Below are 24,629 nucleotides of genomic sequence, written 5' to 3'. Positions count from 1 at the left end.
TTTCCATCGCGCGATTGGGAACGATGTCAATGTCTATACCGTCATGAAATATGAAAGTTGATGTATTAATGATTATGCTTTGTAAACAATTGGTGATGTATGTGCTTTATTGAACCTCTTGATGCTTGGACACAACTGCTGCATATACAAAAACGGAACAAGCGTTTGAGTTGCTCACAATAGTGTTTTAGGGTTTTGCCTGTCATGCTACTCCCCGAAGTAGCCTTTGCAATTGATGCAATCCGAACCCCCAGTCTTTCCCAAATCATCGAGTGCTTCTGGTTTTTGTTCTTTCCATTTTGTGCTTTGGAATCTTTCACATCTTGTACAATCAACCCCCCCGATGCCTTGGCCATGCATGCGTCAGAGAGTGTGTCGTTGTAATACAAATCAGTGGATTTGTATCGTTGTAGCTGGGAAGTGCCATTGGCCGGCGATAATGAGATTCATTGATGAGCGGGTATCGCCCTCTTCGTCTGGGTTGAATTGGTATTGTTGGAATGAATGTTGAAGGCATTGGGTTTTGAGCCTTTCGAGTTCCGGGTTGATACTGCTGCTGGATGATTGGGTATCGAGAATAGAACGAGCGAAATGCCGGCACTGGTATATTCAAGACAGATTGATGATTGATGATGGACTTCTCGTGCCAGATGTATTGAGAAAGTAGATGGCCAGGCTATTAACCACTCGGTGAAAGGGGTGGTCGCACCATTGCCACGGGCGTCATTAGGGTGGTGGTGATTCCTTGCGAACCGTAGATGCAAGGGTGGCAACGATTGGATGGCTGGGGTTGAGTCGCCGCAAGGCAAGACGCGGGATGTTTCAGCATAAGGCATCACCGCTAGAGTTTTCAATCTGTTATGTGTGTTATTCAATCAGTAGCTCACTTGTACCAATGTATGTCCCAGCCCTTCCAGTGATACTGCTAGTATTATAGACCTTTTTGATTTTGCGGTGTCGCCGAGCGTATCAGTACACGCCGGTCTATTTCTAGTAAGCAATAAAAGATAGAATGAACCATAGCATGGAATTATGCTTAGAGTCATCAACTTATAATTAATTGCTATTGTAATAGCTGATACTTGTGTATCTACATGGATTGCTGGGTGTGGGTCAACACAACATGGCATTCATCTATTGTCTTTGTTCATTTGCAGTGAACTAAAGAATACCCAGGGAGTCCATCAGAGGCTTCATCAGCTATTTTCAATCTCAATCAACAGTTATAGAAGCTGATTTTCGAAGTTGACGGGCTGGGTCTTTGGATCTATTCCCATCATAGAGGGTTCTAGTAGCAGTTCCCTCATCAAGATGATGGGGTTCGATCAATCATGGCATTAGCTGAAGACTGAATCCTTTTCCATGCTGTATATGTCCTGAGATTTTTCACTCTCATATTTACTTTCATGTCAGAGAATAGGAACCTTGCGTTCCATTGTAATGTTTTGAGTGGTTGGGTAGCCTTGACTCTGGCAACGACGGGCAAGTCGCGGTGTGTGGTCTATTCCGTAAAGAAATACTCATCCAAATTCTCTCTTTGAAAACAAAAGCTCCTCTCGACGCTGCGCTGTGCGTGAGATATTGCCTATGGCAATCGAAGATATATTTAGGGCTCAGCGCTATACCCTAGTATGCTTAGGAGGTAACTAGGATTAAGTGAACAGTAGGCATTGGCTAGTAAGTAGAATTGTATATATGAGTTTTCGGCGTTCTATTTCTGTTCCTGACCTCTTCTGTTTGTTTATTATCCCACCGAGCCACAGGGTCCTCGACGCTAGGGTTTGCGTTGTAGGCATCGCCGTGAGGAGAGTTTGGTTTAGATGTTAGTTTAGGAATACTGAGAAGGGTGTCTTCAATCATGATTAAGAACAACGTTACATAATAAGCGGCATCAATGGGGTAGTGGTAACCTAGATCCCTTCCAAGGATTTGCCGGGGGTTCGATTCCCTCTTGATGCATTTCTTTTTTAAAAAATATGTAAATTCTCTCGCTGGATGTCTTGGGCTTTTACGACCGTGAATTTTCTTTTATACTTGGCAATATTAAGTAGTACATACTAGGCTTTGTTTTTTTGCACCTTTTTGTAAGATATCGACGAACAACATGAGACTTGGTCCATGGCGAACTGCCTACCTACTGAAAACGGGAGGGTTCTGGGCTACACTTTAACTTGAGACGGTCAGCAACCCTCGACACCACGTCTAGACTTGAATTTCCTGGGATTCAATTACGGGATCTTCTATTTGTTATATGGAATGGTGGCTTCTGCGTGTTGCTAGCGCTGGTTCCAGCCAGCACTAGCAACGTTGTTATCGGTGAGGGTGTTAAAATCCCTAAGCCGCTCGGCACTGCAGTACCACCAATGGGGACTTGAATATATATCTAACTCAAATTTGAACCTCGAGGTCGACGCAAGCTCTTGTCGAGCAAAACTCCAAGCCCACAGGCCCCAAGGACCATCTAGGACCCCTATGAGGCATATGGAAATGATATTTATCGAGAAGAAAGCCGACTCAAATCGCTACTAGCCCTCCGCGTTACCCATCGCCTGCTTGGGGGATTCGGAGGCGCAGAACATAGTATGCTTGACTGACGAAGTGGGATTAAATCTTTCAAAGATTGAACTTCTCATTATTTACATCGCACGAATTACAGAAATGCCCATACGTGGCTAAGGTCCGGCTTCAATAGAAAATTAGAACTCAATGAGTGCTTAACAGCAGGCGGGCCCCTCTCGATGTATATATGTACTTCTAATAGGCAATTGGAAGACGTTAAAGCTATATTCAGACAATGCAACGTGTGGTTATATTGCATTTAAAAGAACAATTTCCATCAAGCCGGCATCAATGGGGTAGTGGTAACCTAGATCCCTTCCAAGGATTTGCCGGGGGTTCGATTCCCTCTTGATGCATTCTTTTTTGAAGTTCATTTTTTCCTTCCTTCTAGTTTCTAACTAAACCGGTCTCAACCCCATTCTGATTAGCAGACAGACAGCCATCATTTTTCACACTGTTAGTGTTCATGGTATTCCCGAAGCTCTACATTTGGCAAATACCCGCAAGACCATTTTGCAGCTACTTGTCTGTCTAGCTTCTGCGTTTGCCTACCGCATGTCATCTCCAACCGATTTTCCCTGCCACATATATTCTTTACACTGCCATCTCACTCATACCACCCACCGGCTTTAGACATCAACAATAGCTATCCATCACCACAGGACAGTTTCATCGAGCCCATTACAGCCTTCATATTCTTTCTCTTCATGACACTCTTGAACCACTTGGTTACTATGTTGGAGATATACGGAGTATTTCTCACAATTGAAAGAAATGAAAAGGATGAGGAGCAATGTAGACGCAGGTTCTGCAGAAGATGATGCGTTGAGGTTTTTTGGTTTGAACGTACAGGCTATTGTTTTTGCAGTTGTGGCGTTTACCTGGATTTGGCACGTTACAATAGAAAAGCATAATGGGCCGGATTCGAGGCTGTGGAAGTGGCCATGGAGGACAACAGATGATATAATGTATTGGTATGGATTACTTGGATTTCCGGCCTTTGACAACATGGTTTTCGCCATGGGACAAGCTGTCCTACCAGGGGCAGCTTCGAAGAAGGGTATATCAAGGCTCAACGAGGTGGATAGGGAGAGAGAGCCTCTATTGACATAACTCGAGGATGAGACTCGGAATGAAACTATTGGTTTACCCAGGTATAATCGAACGGCTTTTTTGGTTACTTGTACGTACTAGTAGCACTAGGTGACTATGCCATTACACTAGTAACACCCACAGGTCATCTTACATGGCTTGATAAGATCTAATCGAAGTTAATAGAACAAAAACTGGATGCCAATGTATGTAAGTGGCTGAGAATTATGTGAATGAATATGGTAATATCTACAGTGAAAAAATCTGGAATTACAAGTCCTGATCCTCCATCCCAAGCCCATCAACAAAATCATACAGTTCTTTCGGATCTTCAAAGACCGTCCAGACATCACTAGGAATATCCCTGAACGCCTCCTCAAACCTCTCCGGTTTGTTCTTCTCCTCCATATCGGAAACATCCGTAACCTTGCGTATAATAATTGCATGGATCCAGCTCGGATATTTACGATAAATTTCCGCGTAAGCTTCCGGATCTTTCTGAGTGGAATCTCCAATGCAAAGGACGCGACGGAGCGGAAACCATCGATGGATCTTTTCGATGCGATCGACCTTATACTCTTGTGTCTTCTCAGTAAAGGACCTGATCAAACCACCGATATCCATCCACGAATAATCCCGTAAAATGAGTGTACCAAGTACATAATGGTCATGGAGAAAGGCGTGTAAGAATGGATAGAGGTTGTAAGGCGAGGCAGATAGGTAGAACCAAGCCGGGTTCAATTCATCCTGCACATGCCGATAGAACTCTGGCATGCCACCGATGGGCACGGGTTCCTCGGCGAAGGTAGTTCGCAAAATCCCTGTTGTCTCCATCGTCATGGTACGCTTAATGGTATCGTCAATATCAGAGATTACCATCCACCCCTCTGGGGCTGCAAATTTAGTCTCTGCCTTTGCAACTGGGAGTTTAAAGTCCTTGACATGCGGCAACACCACTGTGCCATCCCGGACCCCTGATGCATCTAGATCGATTGTCTGGCTAATAATGCCATTGCGATCAGATGGACCGATAGGGTGGCTCTGAGCTGCACCTTGTACACCAGATTCAATTGTCAAGGTTTGCGACGGCGAAACAGAGTCAAGGAACGGCTGAACGCGTTTCTTGATACGCTCCCGCGTCTCCTTGTCGCTGCCAACCTCGCCGTCCAGACCGATATGGTCGGCGATAGCGGCAACCCACTTGCCGACATCCTTTCGACCTTCCTTCTCGAAGATACAGGCGACAACCTCAGCTTGCCATGATGTAGATGGGGTGTTTTCACCTTCTGGAATGGCTTGGTAGGCTGTATTGTCGAACAGCCACACCGTGTGTTTGTGTGGGTCCGCAGCCTTCGCGAGCGGGTTCTTCGAGCCCAGAAGAGACGAAAAGAAATTCAGAAAAGCTGATCCTCGACGTTCCGGCCGAGATGGAGACTGGGGCGTGGAGTCAGCCCTGTCACTTTCGTGATTGAAATCGGGGGCCGGAGTCTCCTGGTCGTGGGTCATGGTCGCGATGGTCCAGCCCCATGTGAGACCGAAGTTCTATTGCAGATAGAAGAAGTTGAAAGCGAGAATTTGGGTGATTTGAACTATCCAAATCCCTGAATAATCTACCGGGGAAATTATTAAGAACGTGTCAGTACCGAAAATACCGAGCGCACATGGATAAAACGAGCATGGGCCATCAGGGGGGAACGACGATGATCATATAGCGCCGTCGATCTGCTTTTAAGCGGCGAAGGGCCATAATATCCTCTCCCCTCCTGATCTGATCGCGGACCCCTCCACCGGGGCTGTGAGCAGGAAGACTCTATGCTCCGGTGACTTTGTGATATCATTCGGTCGAGTCAGGCGAATCGCAGGGAACTCTTTCAAGGTTCAGTCCGTACCCTGCCAGGGGCAACATCGAGGCGATGAATAAACCACCCCACTTGAGGCATGGAAAACGGTTCGTTGATAACTCAGAGGTTGGCCCTGCCTTAGCTTGATATTCCGGCCATCACTGGAAATGGTTTAAGGTAAAGCTGCACCTGCAGGGTTGTGTCACTTTGAGGCTGAGTATGTATAAGTACTCAGTACATCGACATCATTATGTCACAGCCACCGATGATCTATCTCCAAGATCAATGACATGGGATTTGCAAACTGATCAAAATAACCTTGGGTGACTTGGCAATTACTTCCTGACTTTTTGCCGAGATATGCCAAGTACATGAAGCTGGTCTGATTCCCCCGGAGTGTTCTTGTCGCTGCTTCTTCAACGCCAAGACACTTCGTAACAACCACATGATTCCAGTCAGTCAGCGGTTCATTTACGATGAACTCGAGCCTGAAGAAGCTGAATAACTAGCATAGGCCAGTATCATATCACTTGATTGTTCTCGAAGGAAAGGAAATTGTGACTGTCCACTGTCCACTGACTCTGACACTTCCTAGAGTGCAGCGCACTTGTAGTAGTTCGTCTATACTACAACATACCTGCACAGCAAATATCATTGCTCGTGATACAAAGAAACTTATCTCGCGAAATACAGCCCTCTTGTACTCAAAGCTCTTACTTTTCCATTTTTATCAAAGCTTGTGGCCAGTGTCATATAGTACTTCATGGGACTTCTGGCGTGAAGGTCAGTCCAGGAGAGAGTGAGGTGCTTTGCGCAATACATTAAAAGGAGCCCAAGCTGAGTTGAATCTAACAGAGAGAATATAATTGAGAAGAGAAAGAAGGATTGCTTCAATGCAGTTAATTTAAACGGACTGAAGATATCTATATCCATAGATGTATCCGACCAAGTTGTCAAGCAAAAACAAGAATCCATGGTAACTCAACTCCGCCAACTGATTTTGCTCATGAAAAATGCAGAAGAAGGGTCCATTCTGTGCTAAGAAGAGAAAACTCAATCGAACTGTTTAACTAGACCTCTTACTGTACGAAAGACGTGTCCCACTATCACGATAGTCTGGATATTCACAATATGTACAACATCAATACCAAAGAGGCTGACACAGCCATCCAATAATCAAGTGCCTGGCACTTCTTGGCATTTAGATATCAAAGAACAATGAAAGAAATATAGTGACACTGTACTGACCTAAGAGCTACCTTACGTCAACGTGAACAAATGCGCCGGCATCAACTTCCTGAAATATGGCGTGTGGGAGGAAGAAAGGGAGGGGCAAAAGAAAAAAACATCCTACCTATATCTTGCTAAGTCCCATTGCTAGATCAGAATTTCATACTCGAAATCCAGAACAACGCAAGATGTATGCATTTGAAAGTACCATGGGGCCAACGGAGCCCTTTTCCCCAATACATTCTCAGCGAGCAAGGTCTTTCTCCAGACCACTGAATGACAGGTGGATTCCTGAACAGCAGCAACCAGCTTTTAATAGGCTTTCCCCAACACTAGAGCAAGAAGAGAAGAGGCAGAGTTACCCCGTGGGAGAGCAGGATGAAACGCCAATGGACCCTTTCTCCCCGACTTTTGAAACGTCCAGGGAGCCCTCGCCTGCTATGATGAATAGACCGGTCTCATCAAAGCCGTTTCCAAGAATACTGCATGAGAAACCCCCACCGGGAATGGAAGGGCAGCCGAACGAAGAACCATTTGTCTCGAGAGCAGGAGAGCAGTCCTGGACGACTGTCCAACCATTCTCTCCCAAGACAGAGAGTAAGCCTACCTCAAAGCCTCTTTCGCCACGAATGCGTTCGGATCCCCCGGAAAAGCTCTCGCCGCGAAAGTGTCAGTTCAGCCCAGAGCAGGTCTCCCCAGGAAAGGGTCAAAAGGACCTGAGGCAACTCTCACCACGACCAGCTCAAGATACCCCAGAACAATCCTCGCCTGTGACTAGGGACAGAAGGCCTAGCGAGCCAGTGTCCCCGGGAGCAACTTCGAATCCGACTGGATCGGGTTTCTCACCAGCAGTGGGAGACTTAGCTCCAACCGCTGACCAATCTCCGACTGCTACGGATGAGCCCAACCCCGCGAGGCAGTACCTCTCATCTATGGGGGGGATCAGATACACCCAAGCAACTGTCTGGGAACAATGATGCAGAAAGCTGGGTTCCCGCTTCTATGCGAGCGCTTTATTACGCCGTCGCCCCCGCAGTTGATAGTGGAATCGCCAGCGGTCTCCCGGAAGGCGTTGATACTTCCGAGGCTGATCTCCAAGCAGCGCCAGCGCCGCAAACAGGGCTGATACTTGATACGGGATTCCCCACTCCACAGCCTTCCTCTAACCAATATCTTCTCAAAGTCCAAACGGCAGCATTCTGTCAGGATGAGCTGCGCCTCGCATCCGAACTCAATCCACCGAGGACAACTCCGCAAATTCCACTTCACAGCATCTGCGGAACTGTCATTAGTACTCCGCCACAGGACGAAGGCCGGCCGTTTGGTCCGAGGTACAGGATTGGAGATGTGGTCTTCGGCGTCTTGAGCTATACTAGAGATGGAGGCGCAGCTGACTATGTCGTGGCAACGGAAGGCGAGCTGACGATGAAGCCAAGAAGTATCAAAGCTTCCGAGGCAGCGGCTTTGGCCTTGCCGGCTTTGACAGCATGGCAGGCATTATTCCGATATGCGGGGCTTGATTCCGACAACCCTCAAAATTATTGGAAAGGGACTGCCAGTGGTTACAATAGCGGCGGCAGCAGCGGTATCAATATTGGTCGTGGCAGCAGCAAAGGCAGTGGAAAAGATAGCGGCAGCAGCGGCAGCGGAAGTGGTAGTGGCAGTGGAAGCGGCATGAGTGGACGCGGCAGCGGTCGTGGGTATGGATATGGCTGGCGAAGAAAAAGCATCGACTTTATGAATGCGCATGGGTTCGGAAACCGCAAAAGTGGAAATGGAAATGAAAAGAATGGAAGTAGCAGCAGCAACTATTCAAATGGAGGCAGTGACAGCAGTTCAAATTGGCGGAAAAAGAGTATCGACTTCATCAGCGGCCAGGCATTCAATAACAATGGCGGGTTTAGAAAGAAGAAGGATTCGACTTTGCGTGTGTTAGTGACCAATGCTCGAGACAGTGAAGTCGGCCGGATCTCTGTGCAGCTTCTTCGCGCAGAGAAACTCTTTTCTTCAGCTATACGGCCATGGATCTGTGTGACCTGCACCCCTGCTGAAGAACAGTCCATTCGTCAGGTTTGGGATGTAGATGAAGTCTTCGTCATACCCCATCTACCTACCAGAGACGAGTGTGATCTTGGTGCCATGTTCCGGTCTCGTCGACTTAGCCCAGTAGACATTGTGCTGGACTGCACAGGTGGAGAGGTATTCCAAGAAGCACATTCTCCTGCTGTTATCAAGGATCAAGGAACCGTTCTAACGGCGGTGGATCCACAACCAGCCAAGCAGCCGACTGCTATAGAAGGACAAGAAGCTTCTCGGCGCAGGAAGCGTGGAATTCGAAGTCGTTTTGTTCCAGTCAATCCAGATGCTGCAGCTTTGGCACGCATGATAGAGCTAGTTGATGATAACTCGGTCCGGGGTAACGAAGAGCAAGTAGTTGATCTTGTGCAAGCTAGTAAGCTCCTAGAAGGGAGGGCATCTGCCACAGCTGGTTATCGACGGGGATCAATGATGGTTGTGAGGGTTAATTAGCCGATTTAGTAGTATGCAAATAACGAGAGGACTAGGTATGGGGCCATAATTTGAGATTATCTTTTCGTGCATTTTGAATTGAAATATCAAGACTATGATTTTGTAGTTGTACTGATGAAGTGGACGGAGTATAAAAGCACGGGCCACTACATCAAAATCGAATGTGCGCGGGCGGTGAAGAGCAAGTGGAGATCTGCCAAGATTTCCTCACCCCCAAATTTTTCGCCGACTTCTGCCTCTGTACTCAAGATCCAAACGGCCCAATACTTAGGCAGGATGGATGATATTGAGGTATGTCTGCAATGCGCTATATTCTATTCATCCATACTTACTCGATTTAGGATCGGCTCCGCAGCCATGCGCAAGCATTCGATGGGCTGCTGTCCTTGATCCCCGCCAAATACTACTACGGCGATGATAATACCGTACGTGCGCTCTTTTCTTACGCTGGCTCAATTTTTCAGCTGAATGCTAGATAATTTGGACTTTTTATCCCTCCATCATGTCTGAGATCTTACGGCTAACAGCCGTATGAAATTACAGGATGACCAATGGCAACGGAAAAAGCAGACGAAAGAGCAAGCCCGCGAGGCGAAGCGGGCAAAACTAGACCCCGAGGCAGCGGATGCTAAGACCGCAAAGGAGGTAATGGAAGAGAATGCTCGCAAGCGCAAGCGGGAGGATGGCACCCTCGAGTCTGATGGGTCTGACGGAGAGTTGGGCTCTGAAAATCCCAAGGAGGGGTTGAAGCGAGGCGACACCAACGGCAAGAAGCAAAAACAGACCGAGAAGGCTGCTTCCGCTGCTAAGTCAGAGGAGGCTGAGGCTCGAAAGAAGCAGAAGGAGGAGAAGAAAGAAAAGAAGAAGGCTGCCCAAAAAGAAAAGAAGAAGGCCAAGGAGACCGCCAGGAAAGAGAAGCAAAACCAGGAAGAAAAGTCAACAGAGACTCCCGCCAAGTCATCAGAGAAGAAACCTTCCTCAAAGGTCAACGATGTTTCCGAAAAGTCCGAGAAGGCTACCAATGGAGATGACGAGGATCTCGATGAGGGTGTCGACGAGGGTTTCTCACTCGAATTCCACGAAGAGCCCGAAAACGCTTCCTCTGCCTCCTCCACCCGCAACTCCCCCGGATTTGATGCTTCCAATCCTCAGTCCGGTAGCTCCTCTATCTCCTCCATTGTCCCCCCCTCCGCCGACACAGATGCCAAATCTTCTGAACCCAAGGCCCTCAAGCCTACGCCAGAAGATCTCAAGCAACGCTTGCAAAAGCGTCTTGACGAACTCCGAGCCAAGCGCCATGCGGATGGCCTCAACGGAAAGCCTGCCCGCAACCGCCAAGAGCTCATTGAGGCCCGACGTCAAAAGGCCGAGCAGCGTAAGGCGCACAAGAAAGAGTTACGGCAAAAGGCCAGGGAAGAGGATCAACTGAAGAAGGACGAGGCCATGGCCCGTCGATTTTCCCCTGGTGGCTCCGGATCTCTTCTAGCCTCCCCACGTTCCCCTGCAGAGTCCGTTGGTTCCAACAACAACTTCTCCTTCGGTCGTGTCATCTTCTCGGATGGTCAACACACAGATGCTTCCCTGACAAGCGCACGTGAACAGCACAAGTCCCGTGGCCCTACTGACGCCGCCGCCCAGCTTAAGGTCGCTGAGGCCAAGAAAGCTCGTCTCGAGGGCATGAGTGCCGAACAACGTGCCGAACTCGAGGAGAAGGATCGCTGGTTGAATGCCAAGAAGCGTGCTCACGGCGAACGTGTTCGTGATGATACTTCTCTCCTCAAGAAAGCTCTCAAGCGCAAAGAGACCGCTAAGAAGAAGTCTGAGCGTGAATGGAAGGACCGTCTTGATACTGTCTCTCGCATGAAGGACCAGCGTCAAAGTAAGCGTGAGGAGAACCTTCGCAAGCGGAGAGAGGAGAAGGGCAACAAGGGCAAGAGTAAGAAGTCCGCTGGCGGTGGCAAGAAGAAGGCTCGCCCTGGCTTTGAGGGCAGCTTCAAGACTAAGGTGGGAGGCAAGAAGAAATAAACTTGGATAGCCTAGCTTAGGCTTTCTTTTTCTCTCTCCCTCTCTCTTCTTCCCTCGCCTCCATTCATTCTCTTACCTCTATCTCCTTTTCATTCTTCTGCTTTCCTTTCCAATTTTTCATGGCCCGAACCCATGCTTATACCCGGGGCCTATTGGGCTCGGGACCCTCCCTCGACCACGAGCTGGAGCGCACGAAATACACCCCTAAAAAAGAAAAGTGTTTTGAGACATCGACTGGGAAATATCCATCCGGGGATTACGGAGTTTGGTGTTTGCGCTGTTTCAGCGGCATGTGTTGTCCGTTATGTCTTGTATGTATGTCAGCATGGGTAGCGATTTATCTTCGTTCTGTGAATACATCATTCTGTATGCATTTTCTCGTATTTTCTTGAGATGGACAACAGATATTGTTCTAGAACTATTAGGATTACTGGTATATGCCAATTGTAAATCTATTAGATTCAAAGTCCGGCTTGGTGAAATCCGGGCTTTCCGTTTTGCTCGGACAGTATCTTACTATGGTCTACTAGAGCTACGTACGTTCTTAGAGCGTGGCCAGCTAACCCGAGTAACTAAATCGAGTTACAGACAAGTCACATATATGAATAATGTGGCATTGGTTTAAAACTTAATGAAACAGAAGAACCTGCTGTATTCCATGACAAAAGAAATAAGTGAACCAAAGAACAAAGGAGCCAAAGTTCTAAACGAAGACTTCCTTTGGGAATCGACTAGTACAGAGTTGATAACAAAAGGTCGAGGGTAATTTATGTACAAAGTGTGAGGGGAAGAGGAGAGAGCCGCGGGAAAGAAGACCAGGGCTTTTGCTGAGTTTTTCCTTTTTGATACGCCTATAGGCGATTGTTGTGAGAGGTTCGAGTCTCCACCACTAGACCGAACGTTTCAACTTCAATCTGCTGGAAATGCATGCTCAGAGACAACATTGAGAAGAATTTATCGGTAGGGAGCATCAGCACGGGCAGCGGCAGCAATCTCGGGCTCCCACTTGTCACCATTAGCGAGCAGCTTCTCCTTGTTGTAGAGAAGCTCTTCGCGGGTCTCAGTGGCGTACTCAGCGTTGGAGGCTAGAGAAAAGAAGGACTGTGTTAATATTGATCTGGTTGGCGGGATTCGGGTTGGAAGTTGGGTGCTTACTCTCAACGATGGCGTCCACAGGGCAGGACTCTTGGCAGTAGCCACAGTAGATGCACTTGGTCATATCGATATCGTAACGGGTCGTCCGGCGGCTTCCATCCTCACGCTCTTCCGCCTCAATAGTGATAGCCTGGGCCGGGCAGATAGCCTCGCAAAGCTTGCAGGCAATGCAGCGCTCCTCACCGGTGGGATAACGACGCAGAGCGTGCTCTCCTCGGAAACGGGGGAGATGGGACCCTTCTCGAAGGGGTAGAGGATAGTGTAACTATAACGCAGAGAAAAGATCAATTAGAAGATCTCAGAGCAATTGAGGGTTGATATCCTGATTTGAGGCATCGCCACGGATATCGAAGGGTGTTTACTCACGGTGGGCGGAAAAACTGCTCAATGACGACGTACATGCCGCGGAACATCTCCATCAGCAGGAAGTACTCGGAAGCACGGTTAATGGCACTCTTGCCATCATTCTCCCAGGTTTTTTGAGGAGGGAGACGGAAACCGGGCTGAGGGGGACCGGCGGGAGTAGCTGCGCGAATGGCCGAGGAAGAGAAGTTTGCGGTCGAACCCAGTGGCGTGAAGGGGGAACGACGAGAGGCGACCAGCCTAGCGATCTGGCGTGTTGATGCCATCGTTGGCAGGTGAGGAGGGAGGGGAGGGAATGAGAGAGGGGAGATGTAGTGTGGGGGGGTGGGCGAATTAGCACAGAAATGGAGGTTTAGAAGGAGAGTCGCACTTGGAGGTCTCGCAGGCGTTGCAGGTTTGGGCTTAGGTCATTCCTTTCTGCCGATTTCTGATTGGCCGGCGGCAGGATTTTGCGTCGGTGCAGCACTTCCGCCCTTCTTCCCTTTCCCTTCTCTTCGTTTGATCTCCGTCGCTTTTTATCTTCTTCCCCCACCACCACCATCTACCATCACCATTTCTTTTCGAGCTAGACTAGCTTCGCGCTGTTTTCCGATTTCATAATGTTCCGCTCCGCCATTGTCCGTTCTCTGAGGGCTTCCGCCCCCCGTGTCGCCGTTAAGACCCCGGCTCCCTTCCAGATCCGCAGCTCTCCCATCGCTGCTCGTGTCCCCCAATTCACTCCCTGCTTTGTCTCTCAGTCCATCCGCGCTTACTCCGCTCCCGCCGGCTTGAACAAGAGCGAGGTTGAGGGCCGGATAGTCAACCTGCTGAAGAACTTCGACAAGGTGCGTCAGAATTCGTGCCCGGGTGGATTCGCGTGAACCCGGCAATAAATTTGAGCGCCAATCATACTAACTTCAATCTTTAAATATAGGTCTCCGATGCTAGCAAGGTTAGTTTGCGTCATTCCATGTGATGACAAGAGCTCCATGGCCATCCAGAGTCGCACAGCTCCGAAGCTCTAGCACCGGTGGGCTCTGTGCTTTCCAATCAACCTACTAATCCTTCATTTTTTTCCCCATCAGATCAACGGCGTTTCCCACTTCTCCAACGACCTTGGCCTGGACAGCCTGGATACCGTCGAGGTTGTGATGGCTATTGAGGAGGTACGCGCTCATACTGTTTCCCTCGGGAAAAAAAACCCACCGCGAACAATTGCAAATATCTAACGACCACACCTACAGGAGTTCAGCCTTGAGATCCCCGACAAGGAGGCCGACCAGATCCACAGTGGTAAGTTTTGACCGTGATGGAGATAGGGATGTGAGATGAATGCGTCGCATGGACTAACGTGTATGATTGCGGCAACAGTTGAGAAGGCCGTCGAGTATATCCTGGCCCAGCCCGATGGTATGTTTGTCCTTTCCCCGTTGATTGCAATTGTCAGACGAGAATATAATACTGACCAACTGTTCAGCCCAGTAAATATTTAATTGAAACCCTGGGGCTTCGTTTTGGTGATTGGATAGAAAAAGAATCGGGATGTCGGTGCGAGTCGGAGCGTTCACTCGCGGGTGGATTTCTATGACTTGAAGCGCCGCTTTGTATGCTGAATACATGCCAGTGGCTTTTTTATTCTCCTCCTTCTATATCGTGTACATCATCTTGAATGCAGTTTTGAAACATTTGACAGATTGCGGGCTTTGTTCCACTTCTTTATAAATTTGACAGCCGGCTATTGGAATCCATTGACTTGCCTTGACATCTACCAATTATGTGTATAGTGTGATACAGTCTCCTTCCACATACTAACTAGCCGTAGCATCTCCAGATTTATTTGAAGTTATTCCATGCATAAACACTGGCAATCCTATGTTGTAGCCAGTTGTCCTACCATTCTACTTGCTCATTTATATCGACTGTAATTAAAGAGAAAAGGGAAAAACAGATAGAACATTGGTATAAAACAATAGCAGCTTTCGCCTATATCAAATGAATATATATATATATATATATATAATCGTGTGATTGATTGAAGTAAATAGGACAAGCCTCCCCAAGTATATTAAGTATAAACCGCCCGTTGTCGCTTCGCGGGCGCAGCAGGTCGAGCCACTCTGGTCCCAAAACTAATCTCGACCCCAAATCATCTTTTTTGCCAGGAACTTCCTCCACAGCATTCTTTGGTCTTGACAACCTACATCTTTCTTTATCAACTATATTGATTCCGCTTTGTCTTGAGGAATTTTCTTTAATCCCAGTCCTTTTGGTTTTCCCCTGACGCCGAGAAAGTCCCACTTCAGAAAGCGGCAGCGGTAGCGGGCAGACTTTCGGTCTACGCGGTATCTCTGACATCTCTCTTCAACACGGACAATTAGATACGCCCCCTCTCCTCCCTTTCTGCGACCGGCACGCAGTTCGGCTTTAATCGATCGAATCTGCTCGTCTCTCGTCGCTGAGACTTTCCCTACGTCTTCTTTTTCCGCCCCTCCTAAACCCTACCCTCATCCTCATGTCCTCAGCCGGGGGCTTGACTCGCCGACGAGGCGGCGGTCGAGCCGCTGGCGCAGACGAACAAGATGACAGTCGAGTGTCGTCCCCTGTGTCGAGGAATGGCTCTGCGATGGATCAGCGTGGACCGGAGACTTCATTCACCAGCGGAGAGAATGGTCATAAGATCGCATTCGATCCCCGCGACCTGAGCGAAACCGAGGAGCGGAGCAAGCAACCGAAGTTGACCCTAATGGAAGAAGTGTTGCTACTGGGACTCAAGGATAAGCAGGTGAGTTGCCAAATGATGGATTCTTCAGAAGGAGGAAGAGAGGGAGAGCCTCAAATGGTGCATGTTACCCGATCGGACTCGAAATGCTGACCCATGGTGTTACGATAGGGTTACCTGTCCTTCTGGAATGAGAACATTTCTTATGCCCTACGAGGATGCATCGTCATTGAGCTTGCGCTCCGTGGCCGTATAAGCATGCAGAAAGATTCTTCGCGCCGACGTTTCCCCCTGGCCGACCGCGTGATCGAGGTTATTGACGACACATTAACCGGGGAAGTCTTGCTGGACGAGGCACTAAAGATGATGAAGTCAAGCGAGAAGATGAGTGTCAACTCGTGGATTGACTTGATGAGTGGTACGTCTGAACCCTAGCGATCATGGATATCAATATTGCCCAGGAAGCAAAACACCCCAAACGCTAATCCATAATAGGTGAGACCTGGAATTTGATGAAAATTGGCTACCAATTGAAACAAGTGCGTGAGAGATTGGCCAAAGGACTCGTGGATAAGGGTATTCTGCGAACTGAGAAACGAAACTTCCTCCTCTTCGATATGGCAACACATCCCGTGGCCGACGGTGGCGCCAAAGACGACCTGCACCGACGAGTGCGCAACATCTGCACCAACCGTACCGTTATTATTCCTCCGAACACCTGGTTACCCGAAGATGCTGAATTCCGCTATCTGCGTACGGTCGTAATGGTCTGCGCCGCGTATGCGGCTAATGTGTTAGAGAATGCCTTGGTCACAATGAGCCACGAGGCGCGCGAGAGAGCGTTTGCCCAAGTCGATGAACTCCTTGCAGAATACTCTCAATGGCCATTTGCGCGCAGAGCAGGTGGTTCTCAGGCAATTGGTGCCAATCTGGCCCAGGCCATCAACGACGAAGTTAATAGCAAGGATCGGGAGCTCCAAATGGAGGTAAGTCTTGACTCCTACCTATACGCTCTTGAGAATATTATTCCGAAGATACTGATTCGTTCCAGATTGTTGCCGCATGCTTGAGTGTTTTCACCAGACTTGATTCTCTTCTCTAAGCGGAGGTACCGCATTTGATCCTAATACATCGTCCTTTCTATTCTGCTTTCTCCATCTCGTCACCCGCCTATACCTTTCTCTCCCACTCCTACCTGCGACGCCATTTCTCGTGCAATGGATTCTTTCAAGGGGACTGGGGAGTCTCTTTTTCTTCAGTTCATTCATGTAGTTTGTCATTATGTGGATTGGAAATTGGGCAGAGCGTCTTGATATCTGAATCGGGTCAAAATTCATTCTTGTATGGGATATTATTTGCCCCCTCATGGGCCCTTTTTCCTGTTTAACTCAATTTCTTTTCGAATGATTCCAATTTTTCTTTTTCTTTCTCTGATTCTCGGGATTTGGTTGACTGTCCGATCCATTAATGTCGTAAAAATTGTCTCAAGGCTCGAGAGTGAGACATGACGCTATGATGAAATATGCGAGCATTTATTCATGTGCTTGAACGTTCGGATAGCGCTTTATTCAATGCCAGATGCTTTAGTTCAGATCGTTCCTTCATAAAGTGATGACCTCTGACGTCTCGTCATGTAAAGAGTCTGAAATTCGCCTTCTTCTAACGAAGAGTCTGGCCCTGTTCAGTACTATGCCTTGTTTTTTATGCCATAGACTATGGAAGATCTCTTCAATGGCGATAATTCGATAACATGGAGGCTTTGATTGATCGAATTGCCTTTTTACAAGCCGAAAGACTTTCAAGTTGGCTGAAACGTGACAGGTTTGCGATAGACCAAAGCCGTTGCAGTTGCCATGATCATTTTCATGACATGGTTTCATCGCAAGGTATGAATGGAAGCACGAGGCCATAGAAGCCATCCATCTAATAGTATGCCATAAAAAAAGGGATGTGGTGGTCTGCTAGCACTATCTCATCCCCGAAACAGTATTCCATGTACCATCACCCGTGACAAAATCAATATCAACTACCCAGGCCGTAAAATCAAGATTATACAGCTCGAAAAAATTCAATTGCATCAGATCCAGAGTCGAATCCCTCCGATTGGGATGTATTGGTAGCGCTTCCAGGCACCCTTTCAGGGCAACTGAGGGTTTTAGAGCCGAGAGCAAGGGGCGTCGAAGAGTCCAGTATAGAGTCTAAATCGCGTGCAATGGCCGTTGAAGCTTGAACGCAGAATTCATAATTTGTAACATCAGGACTACAAACGCTTTCAAGCTGAGATACTAGGACGGAGATATTGCGAATCAGAAATGTCGGTTTTATACCGGACGGAAGAAGTTGTGTTGGATCGTGGATGTTAGTCTCCAATGCTGTCGTGAGGATGATTGCGGATGGAGCCCATAAATTAGAATCTGAGGCCTTTGTTTAAGTATGATGTTTAGTTTCATCGGGGTATGAAATGATGGGACTCACAAGCCCTGGTAGATCGCGGGGGTACCTGGTCGGACGACTCGACGAATTTGCCACTAGTACGAAATATTTCTAACATGGTTGCGGACACTTTCAGTAAACTTGGGGGCGTATTAGTGCTATAGCGCTGGATATTTGAAACAGGGTTGTAGGAAGCACCGAAGCTTGTCAGCATCAACGGCTGGAGTCGATCGGATCTGATATTCTGCGATTTCCACACGAAATTCGCCAAGAATACAACGTAGTCGAGCCCATGTCACTGTGCTAATAATTCCGTCCGCATCCCAGTCATTGTGTGATAGATTATGTTGGATTTCGCTCAATGTTTCCAACGATGTGGTCAATGGCGCATCATGTGGTATATCAAGAGGTAACTTGCAGTCGGTTTGCCGGGAAGAGATCCTGGGCGGGGCGATTGAAGACCGCCGAGAATATTTATCTAGATAGTAATCTCTAGCAAATATCTTTCGCCGACACTCAGCGAGAAAAAGCGGGATGAGTTCCGGTGAGTATGTTGCTTCCCGATTGAGGCCTAACGCAAAGAGATCGGTTGCAAGGTCGCTGACTCGACGCCAAACACCCAAGCCTGGGTGTTATTAATACTTAATTAAGAGTCTCGTGTGTTTTAGACTCACTTGCGTCCCCTTCAATGATTGACATTAATTGCAGGTTCTCATGGGCCAGCCATATTACTGGATACGTTGTTTGAGGCGGAATCTCGTGGGCAAGTCGTAGACTAGAATCGCTGCGCCCGCACATTTCCCGCATAAACTCTGCACTACACACTTCATCGTAGTAGTGACTACTGAGGATAGCTCGTGTAGCCATTGTGTATATAACATGCCCAATGTTCCAACGCGTAAATTCCGCCCACTGAAAACTGTAGAAAGTCCTTCGATATCCATTGTCGGTGAGATAATTACTTCCAACGAGGTAGCATCGAGTATGTCCTGGGCTAGCTGGTGAACCTTATGAAGGTTGACCGTAGATATCGAATTTATTTCCAGGTATCCGGAATCAGTCAGGACATTCCGAGTCATATCCAATAGCTGTAAGATGATGAGCTTTGAGACTATCGCCGTGTTGATAAACGTGAAGTAGTCCTGTAGCAATTTTTCGATAACATGAAGAAACCGGAAAGAGTGTAGTATTTCCACCAAAGAAGTTAGTCGCTCATTATGAGCTTTCTCGTTCCGTGATTTTACAACTGAGCCTCGATATGGTGAGAATTTGAGATCAGACATAAAAGGCCATGTCTGGAAGCTTGGGGCTCTCATGGAAGTAGTGCGGCTGCGAATGCCGCGACAGCGAATGGAGTCTACGCCAAAGCTATTTGTTGTATGATTTCGATCATGAGGTATATGTCCAGCTTGATTCTGAATATTTTGTTATTTTGTGAGTGGCGCCGGATGGTACCAGCATCGTGACTCTCGCCCTCGGCGTCGACAAGACGCACATATTGGCTGTTGATGATCACAGCGCAACTTTCCTTTTCGACAGGGCTTGCATGAGGCTAGTGATCGGTTCTGCCGGCGATTCGAAGTGGGCGTCTTCCATCAGATGCCTCTGGACATTTGGACATGTGTTACAAATAGCTGAGTGACGGTCCCGGAAAGTCTGGATGAGGAATGTTTTGATGCCAAATATCACTGATGAAGGGGGACCATTGCTTGGAGTTCAAAAATTGGTAAAATGGCCATTCTGCTGGTTGAAATACACTAGAAAGTTGCATGGCAGTCGCCATACCAGATATTTGAGCTAATAGACTACCGTATCGGAAATGTATCATCGTAGTTATCGGAGTGAGCAACTATACAAACCCGCATGTATATAGCGATGGTAGGCCGACAATGAAGCTTCCTATTCTTCACTATAAGGAGATAGAACTGTGTCTCTCCAAATGGAGAGACACTCAATCTACCAGGTTCGGATATTCATTCTGGCTTCTTCAATATCAAATTCTCAACCAGGCTAATCCGTCTTAAACGGCGTGCTGGCTAGTTTGAACCTGAAGATTTCCTTGGAAATCGCAGAGTCCACAGTTTATATTTTTTCTTGACTCGAATAAGCTCTCAAATTCGACATTTTGCTAGTACTATTCTGGATCCTCCCTCGCCCTTCGCCTGGGCAGAGATGCTTTTCATCCAAAGTCGTCAGCTAAGACCATCCAATCAACATTTTATACCGTAGCACGATTCCGATGAAAGATAAGCCAGTCTCTAGCTATTTCACTTCATCAAAACTAGCTAGAATGATACTACTTTTAAAGACCGCTAGTTTTCCTAATTAGGAAGTCTGGCGAGCTGACCTTTATCGGCGGCGGTCACAGCTTCACTTCCCAAAAAGCTTCGAACTGTTTACTCATATTGAAATCTTATTCGGTGACGATGGAAGGCGGCCCAGTTGCCCTAGAGAGCCAGGAAGATATGTATTCGGTACTCCGTAAATGAGAAATTTTTATGCTTAGCATAATGAAAATGCCACAACTGTAAACCCCTCGAAGGATTTCGCTGGGGCTAGCCCTAGTTAATCAAAACCAATGCGCTCCAAACCACCGGTGGAAACACCAGCAAAGATTAGCCAAGCCACATCTGTAAGACATCATCAGACTTGTCCGGGCCTCCGGGCCCACTGAATTATGTACGGAATAGTATCGATGAAATCAAATATTGATGAGACATGATTTCCTTGATTTGTGGCATAAGCAATATGATTCAAAGAATGCAAAAGCAACGATGTCTGATCGTAAAGGACTGGGAAGTAGGTACTTTAAATTTTCCATAACAGCTTGGAGCCACAAGCAGAATTCAGAGACTGAGTGAGCCTTCGAAATACCTTCTTTATACGGAAATATAGCTGCAAGAGATCCACAGGGCCTCTAACCTAGGAGAGCAGCGTGGGGGTACATAATAAATGCTCTTAATTCTGGACCAGAACTTGTAAGACAAAGTTCTCTAGTCAAGAGGCTCTTTGTTATGCCCCTGTTAAAGACTATATTGCTGTTTCAATTTCTGGTGGTGACCACGCACCCGGAAATTCCCTTGCATACGCAAAAGTCCGAGGACTAAATCAAAAGTTGGAGTTAATTTGCGGGGTCTCCAGAGCGAGCCTTGTTTGGGGAAATGACGCGGTCCTGGAATGGCCAACAGGTTGATGTCTATGCTACTATTCAGTATATTGCATTGACACCGGGTTCTTTCGGAATCCTCTGAAGGTTGTTATAATGGAGCATTAACTTTATATTATACTTTCACATCTGAATTAAGCATATGTCTTTCCGTGTGGATAAGTGGCAGATTTGTAGCTTGGTTTCGGTACATAATAGTATGTTGAGATCAGCTGTTTGAACTTGACATGAGTTTCTCTGATGTGATAAGAACGACACATCGGATCTTTTCCCATACAAAGCAACAGTACGGGGACCAGCTCACCATTTTATGCTAAAAATTACGTGATAGCTAGACCAAGATATACATCTGTAGCTGGGTGACACGCTCTAACTGGGCAGCACGGAAGACGGCCGACGCTCGGTGGGTCCTCCACTGAATTGCGACGGCTCGTATTTGCCTCTTCTTTGCCCATCGCCGATCCATTCGTCTACCCATGGACCACACCTTTTCACTCCCCACCAACCCGCTATCTCACGGCCCTCTCAACCCCTTGGCGATCCACTTCCCCCCAGACTACCTCCCCGGATTGGATCCAGATGTTTTCTCCGAGACTTGGCAGGGCTTCACGAAACCCTTGGCGCACGCGAAAAGCTCAGACAAGCCTCTGTGTCTCGCCTTACACCAGCAATCATACGCCTGCTTATAGGCCACCCGGACCGAACTGATCGGGGCCCTGACGCACCCCAAGGTTAAAACAAACACGCTTCCCGGATCAAACCGAGTCTTGGCTGCGTTAAACCTTCCCATTGCCGTTATCACATCTGGGGAAAACTTCTTTCGAACAAGAAAAAATATGTGTTTGTATCTAGGATTCTCCTTCCTTTTGGTTCACCGTCTCGGTGAGTCTTCAACTCGATACCGACACACCCAAATGCAAATTAGGTAGTCGGGCCGAGTGGGCTACTCGCGCGTGATCTCCGCCGGGGAAAGCAAGCCCCGACCGAAAAACCACGCCCCGCAGATCATACAACTTCACGGGATTCTTCCGATAGTCGGCACTCCTTCCACCATAACTATGCCCTACGGCTCTATGCCGGGTATCACTGCGAGTGTCTCGCCCCCCGAGCCACCTTGGCAGACGTCCCGAAAGGGGCCAAAACTCAATCGATGAATGCTTTCCTGGGGAGGTGAAACCCAGACTATGTAGTGAAATGAAGTCGGTGTTATGCGCCAGTAGGATTCCGTGCAAAAGCGCCTCATTCGATTCTGTTCAAACATTCTCCACTGGCACGTAATTAACCAGCCCGTTTCTGAAATGCGATTTTTTCTCTCTTTCTGCGGGGTCTCCACGAATATCACTGGGGTTTCTCCAACCGAAACCGGGCCACACTGTTGGATTTAAACCCCCAACCTGCTCCTTGATTTCTTTTCTCCCTCTTTCTGTTTCGTCCCTCAAAGAATCCTTGCCATTTATTATTACGGTTCTTGCCAGTCATGCCGGGATCCTTATTCCGAGGCAAGGCCTTGCGCCTGGCCCAGGCGCTTCTTATTGTCGCTCCTGCATTTATTGTCTTCGGTTACAACCAGTCAGGGCTGGGCCCTCTGGCCACTTTGCAGAGCTGGGTTGGTATCTTCCCGGAGATTGATACTGTTAATACCGAGGGTGCCGAGCGTGCAAAAAACTCTACTAGCAAGGGTGCTGTCATTGCATCCTACCAAATCGGTGCCTTGATCGGTGCTCTATCCTGTACAGCCCTTGGTGATAGATTGGGCCGCCGGAAGACAATCTTCTTAGGTGCAATCCTTACAATTATTGGCTCTGTTCTCCAAACAGCTGCTTATGGTCTCCCGCAATTTGTCGTCGGTCGTGTTATTCTGGGTTTCGGCGTTGGTCAGTTCAGTGTTGCTGTCCCCGTGTGGCAGTCTGAATGCACATCAGCCAAGCATCGAGGACAGCACGTCGTCGTAGACGGCATTTGTATCTGCTTGGGTTATGTCCTTTGCAATTGGATTGACTTTGGTCTGAGCAAGATCGATGGAAACCTCCAATGGCGTATCCCTGTCGCCATCTCTTTGTTCTTCTCCCTTGTTGTTTTAGTCTCGGTCTTCTTCCTTCCCGAATCCCCTCGATGGCTCGTCTCGGTTGGCCGCATTGAAGAAGCTACACAAGCCCTTGCCGCGTATAAGGGTGTGCCGGATGATGATATGGCCGTCAGCATTGAGATCTCTAGTATCGAAACCTCTCTCGAGATCTCTGTCGACAGCGCCTCGCTTATGGATATCTTCAACCCAAAGAAACCCGATGAAGAGCGTCTACTATACCGATTCTGTCTCTGCGTTGCCTTGCAGTTCTTCCAGCAAATGTGTGGTGGAAACCTTATTTCCACATACGTTTCTACCATCTTTGAAGAGAACCTCCACATGACGAGTGACCTGGCCCGTATCCTGTCCTCTTGTGCCATGACATGGAAGTTCCTTTGCAGTTTCATTGCATTCTTCGCCATTGACCGCCTCGGTCGTCGCAAGATTTTCATGATCAGTGGTGCTGGTATGTCTGTGTGCATGATCGTGCTCGCTATCACAAACAGCTTCGGCACAAATCACACTGCGTCCATTGTTTCGGCCGTCTTCATCTTCCTTTTCAACTCCTTCTACCCCGTTGGCTTCCTAGGTGGCAACTTCCTTTACTGTACCGAGGTTGCTCCTATGCGTCTGCGTGTCGCCATGGCTGCAATTTCCACCGGAAATCACTGGCTGTGGAACTTTGTGGTCGTCATGATCACTCCTGTCGCTCTGGATACTATTGGATACCAATACTACATTGTGTATGCGGTTATCTCCGCCTGTATTCCCTTCTCCGTCTATTTCTTCTACCCCGAGACCATGAACCGCAACTTGGAGGCCATCAATCATGTCTTCCGCGATGCCCCGACACCATGGCACATTGTTTCGATGGCCCGCAACCTGCCCCAGGGAGAGGCTGCCGAGGTCGAGGTTTGGAAACACGCAGAGGAAAAGGGCGCGATTGAACAGAAAGAAAATGCCTAGTGTGACTGTCATTTTATTAAATGACCTAGATCAGTATAGATGTTATATTTTACTGCTTTGATGACGATAACGGATGATGATATCGCCAATATTATGAGATTCATGATAATTCGTTCACTTGTTCTTACTCTTGTATCACCAATCATATCAATCAATTGTGAAAAGTAACAAACTCACCACCAACTTCCAAGGCTGCGTGAAGTCACTCTAGCTTTGGAAGACATAAGATAGATATGGAAATGCACAAAACAATGTGGAAGTTAAAGTTAAAAATATCTTTATTCCTAGTTCGGGTTCTCCGCCAGATGAATACCCTTTGTTTTCTATCACTAGGCATGAGCCGAAGAGTCGGAGAAGTTGAAGGTTCGAGTTCTCAACAAATTAACCAGGTGAAGAGCCACTGATAGCCCTGGCCTAATTCGAGCCCTAAATACCTAGCATGACCGCGCCTTAATAGCAACCTAAACCTAGTAATAACCAGGCAGTTTCTTTGAACCAGCAAAGGCG

General features: G+C 47.8%; 9 protein-coding genes across 9 annotated transcripts; 6 read left to right on the top strand and 3 right to left on the bottom strand.

Annotated features, from left to right (window-relative positions):
- Window positions 1–3,921: 3,921 nt before the first annotated feature.
- On the bottom strand, window positions 3,922–5,157 carry N7469_008429 (phosphatidate phosphatase App1 family protein; the record flags this gene model as incomplete). The annotated part of the gene is made up of 1 exon (XM_056647347.1): window positions 3,922–5,157. The coding sequence occupies one exon, from the start codon at window positions 5,155–5,157 to the stop codon at window positions 3,922–3,924; it is 1,236 nt and encodes a 411-aa protein (XP_056498898.1).
- Window positions 5,158–7,228: 2,071 nt separating this feature from the next.
- Window positions 7,229–7,699, top strand: N7469_008428 (uncharacterized protein; the record flags this gene model as incomplete). The annotated part of the gene is made up of 1 exon (XM_056647346.1): window positions 7,229–7,699. The coding sequence occupies one exon, from the start codon at window positions 7,229–7,231 to the stop codon at window positions 7,697–7,699; it is 471 nt and encodes a 156-aa protein (XP_056498897.1).
- A 25-nt stretch (window positions 7,700–7,724) lies between these two features.
- N7469_008427 (uncharacterized protein) lies at window positions 7,725–9,251 on the top strand (the record flags this gene model as incomplete). The annotated part of the gene is made up of 1 exon (XM_056647345.1): window positions 7,725–9,251. The coding sequence occupies one exon, from the start codon at window positions 7,725–7,727 to the stop codon at window positions 9,249–9,251; it is 1,527 nt and encodes a 508-aa protein (XP_056498896.1).
- Window positions 9,252–9,527: 276 nt separating this feature from the next.
- On the top strand, window positions 9,528–11,276 carry N7469_008426 (putative 60S ribosome biogenesis protein Rrp14; the record flags this gene model as incomplete). Its single annotated transcript, XM_056647344.1, has 3 exons — window positions 9,528–9,542; window positions 9,593–9,676; window positions 9,795–11,276. 3 exons carry the CDS (start codon window positions 9,528–9,530, stop codon window positions 11,274–11,276), a joined length of 1,581 nt encoding a protein of 526 aa, XP_056498895.1.
- A 954-nt stretch (window positions 11,277–12,230) lies between these two features.
- Window positions 12,231–13,060, bottom strand: N7469_008425 (NuoI/complex I 23 kDa subunit family protein; the record flags this gene model as incomplete). Its single annotated transcript, XM_056647343.1, has 4 exons — window positions 12,231–12,361; window positions 12,432–12,561; window positions 12,615–12,696; window positions 12,798–13,060. 4 exons carry the CDS (start codon window positions 13,058–13,060, stop codon window positions 12,231–12,233), a joined length of 606 nt encoding a protein of 201 aa, XP_056498894.1.
- A 333-nt stretch (window positions 13,061–13,393) lies between these two features.
- On the top strand, window positions 13,394–14,258 carry acpA (acyl carrier protein; the record flags this gene model as incomplete). Its single annotated transcript, XM_056647342.1, has 6 exons — window positions 13,394–13,618; window positions 13,708–13,725; window positions 13,859–13,939; window positions 14,018–14,066; window positions 14,145–14,183; window positions 14,251–14,258. The coding sequence occupies 6 exons, from the start codon at window positions 13,394–13,396 to the stop codon at window positions 14,256–14,258; spliced, it is 420 nt and encodes a 139-aa protein (XP_056498893.1).
- A 976-nt stretch (window positions 14,259–15,234) lies between these two features.
- Window positions 15,235–16,594, top strand: N7469_008423 (GOLPH3/VPS74 family protein; the record flags this gene model as incomplete). The annotated part of the gene is made up of 4 exons (XM_056647341.1): window positions 15,235–15,555; window positions 15,664–15,910; window positions 15,988–16,478; window positions 16,544–16,594. Coding segments are annotated over 4 exons (1,110 nt in total), but the record flags the coding sequence as incomplete, so codon positions are not given.
- A 1,489-nt stretch (window positions 16,595–18,083) lies between these two features.
- N7469_008422 (fungal specific transcription factor domain-containing protein) lies at window positions 18,084–18,792 on the bottom strand (the record flags this gene model as incomplete). Its single annotated transcript, XM_056647340.1, has 2 exons — window positions 18,084–18,550; window positions 18,600–18,792. The coding sequence occupies 2 exons, from the start codon at window positions 18,790–18,792 to the stop codon at window positions 18,084–18,086; spliced, it is 660 nt and encodes a 219-aa protein (XP_056498891.1).
- Window positions 18,793–22,568: 3,776 nt separating this feature from the next.
- Window positions 22,569–24,122, top strand: N7469_008421 (sugar porter family MFS transporter; the record flags this gene model as incomplete). The annotated part of the gene is made up of 1 exon (XM_056647339.1): window positions 22,569–24,122. The coding sequence occupies one exon, from the start codon at window positions 22,569–22,571 to the stop codon at window positions 24,120–24,122; it is 1,554 nt and encodes a 517-aa protein (XP_056498890.1).
- Between the last annotated feature and the right edge of the window lie 507 nt (window positions 24,123–24,629).

Source organism: Penicillium citrinum (assembly GCF_028827155.1).
Source record: "Penicillium citrinum strain IBT 23319 chromosome Unknown utg000007l:1.0-2040159.0:1.0-2041076.0, whole genome shotgun sequence".
NCBI classification, from domain to species: domain Eukaryota; kingdom Fungi; phylum Ascomycota; class Eurotiomycetes; order Eurotiales; family Aspergillaceae; genus Penicillium; species Penicillium citrinum.
This window is presented reverse-complemented; position numbering and strand designations above follow the sequence as displayed.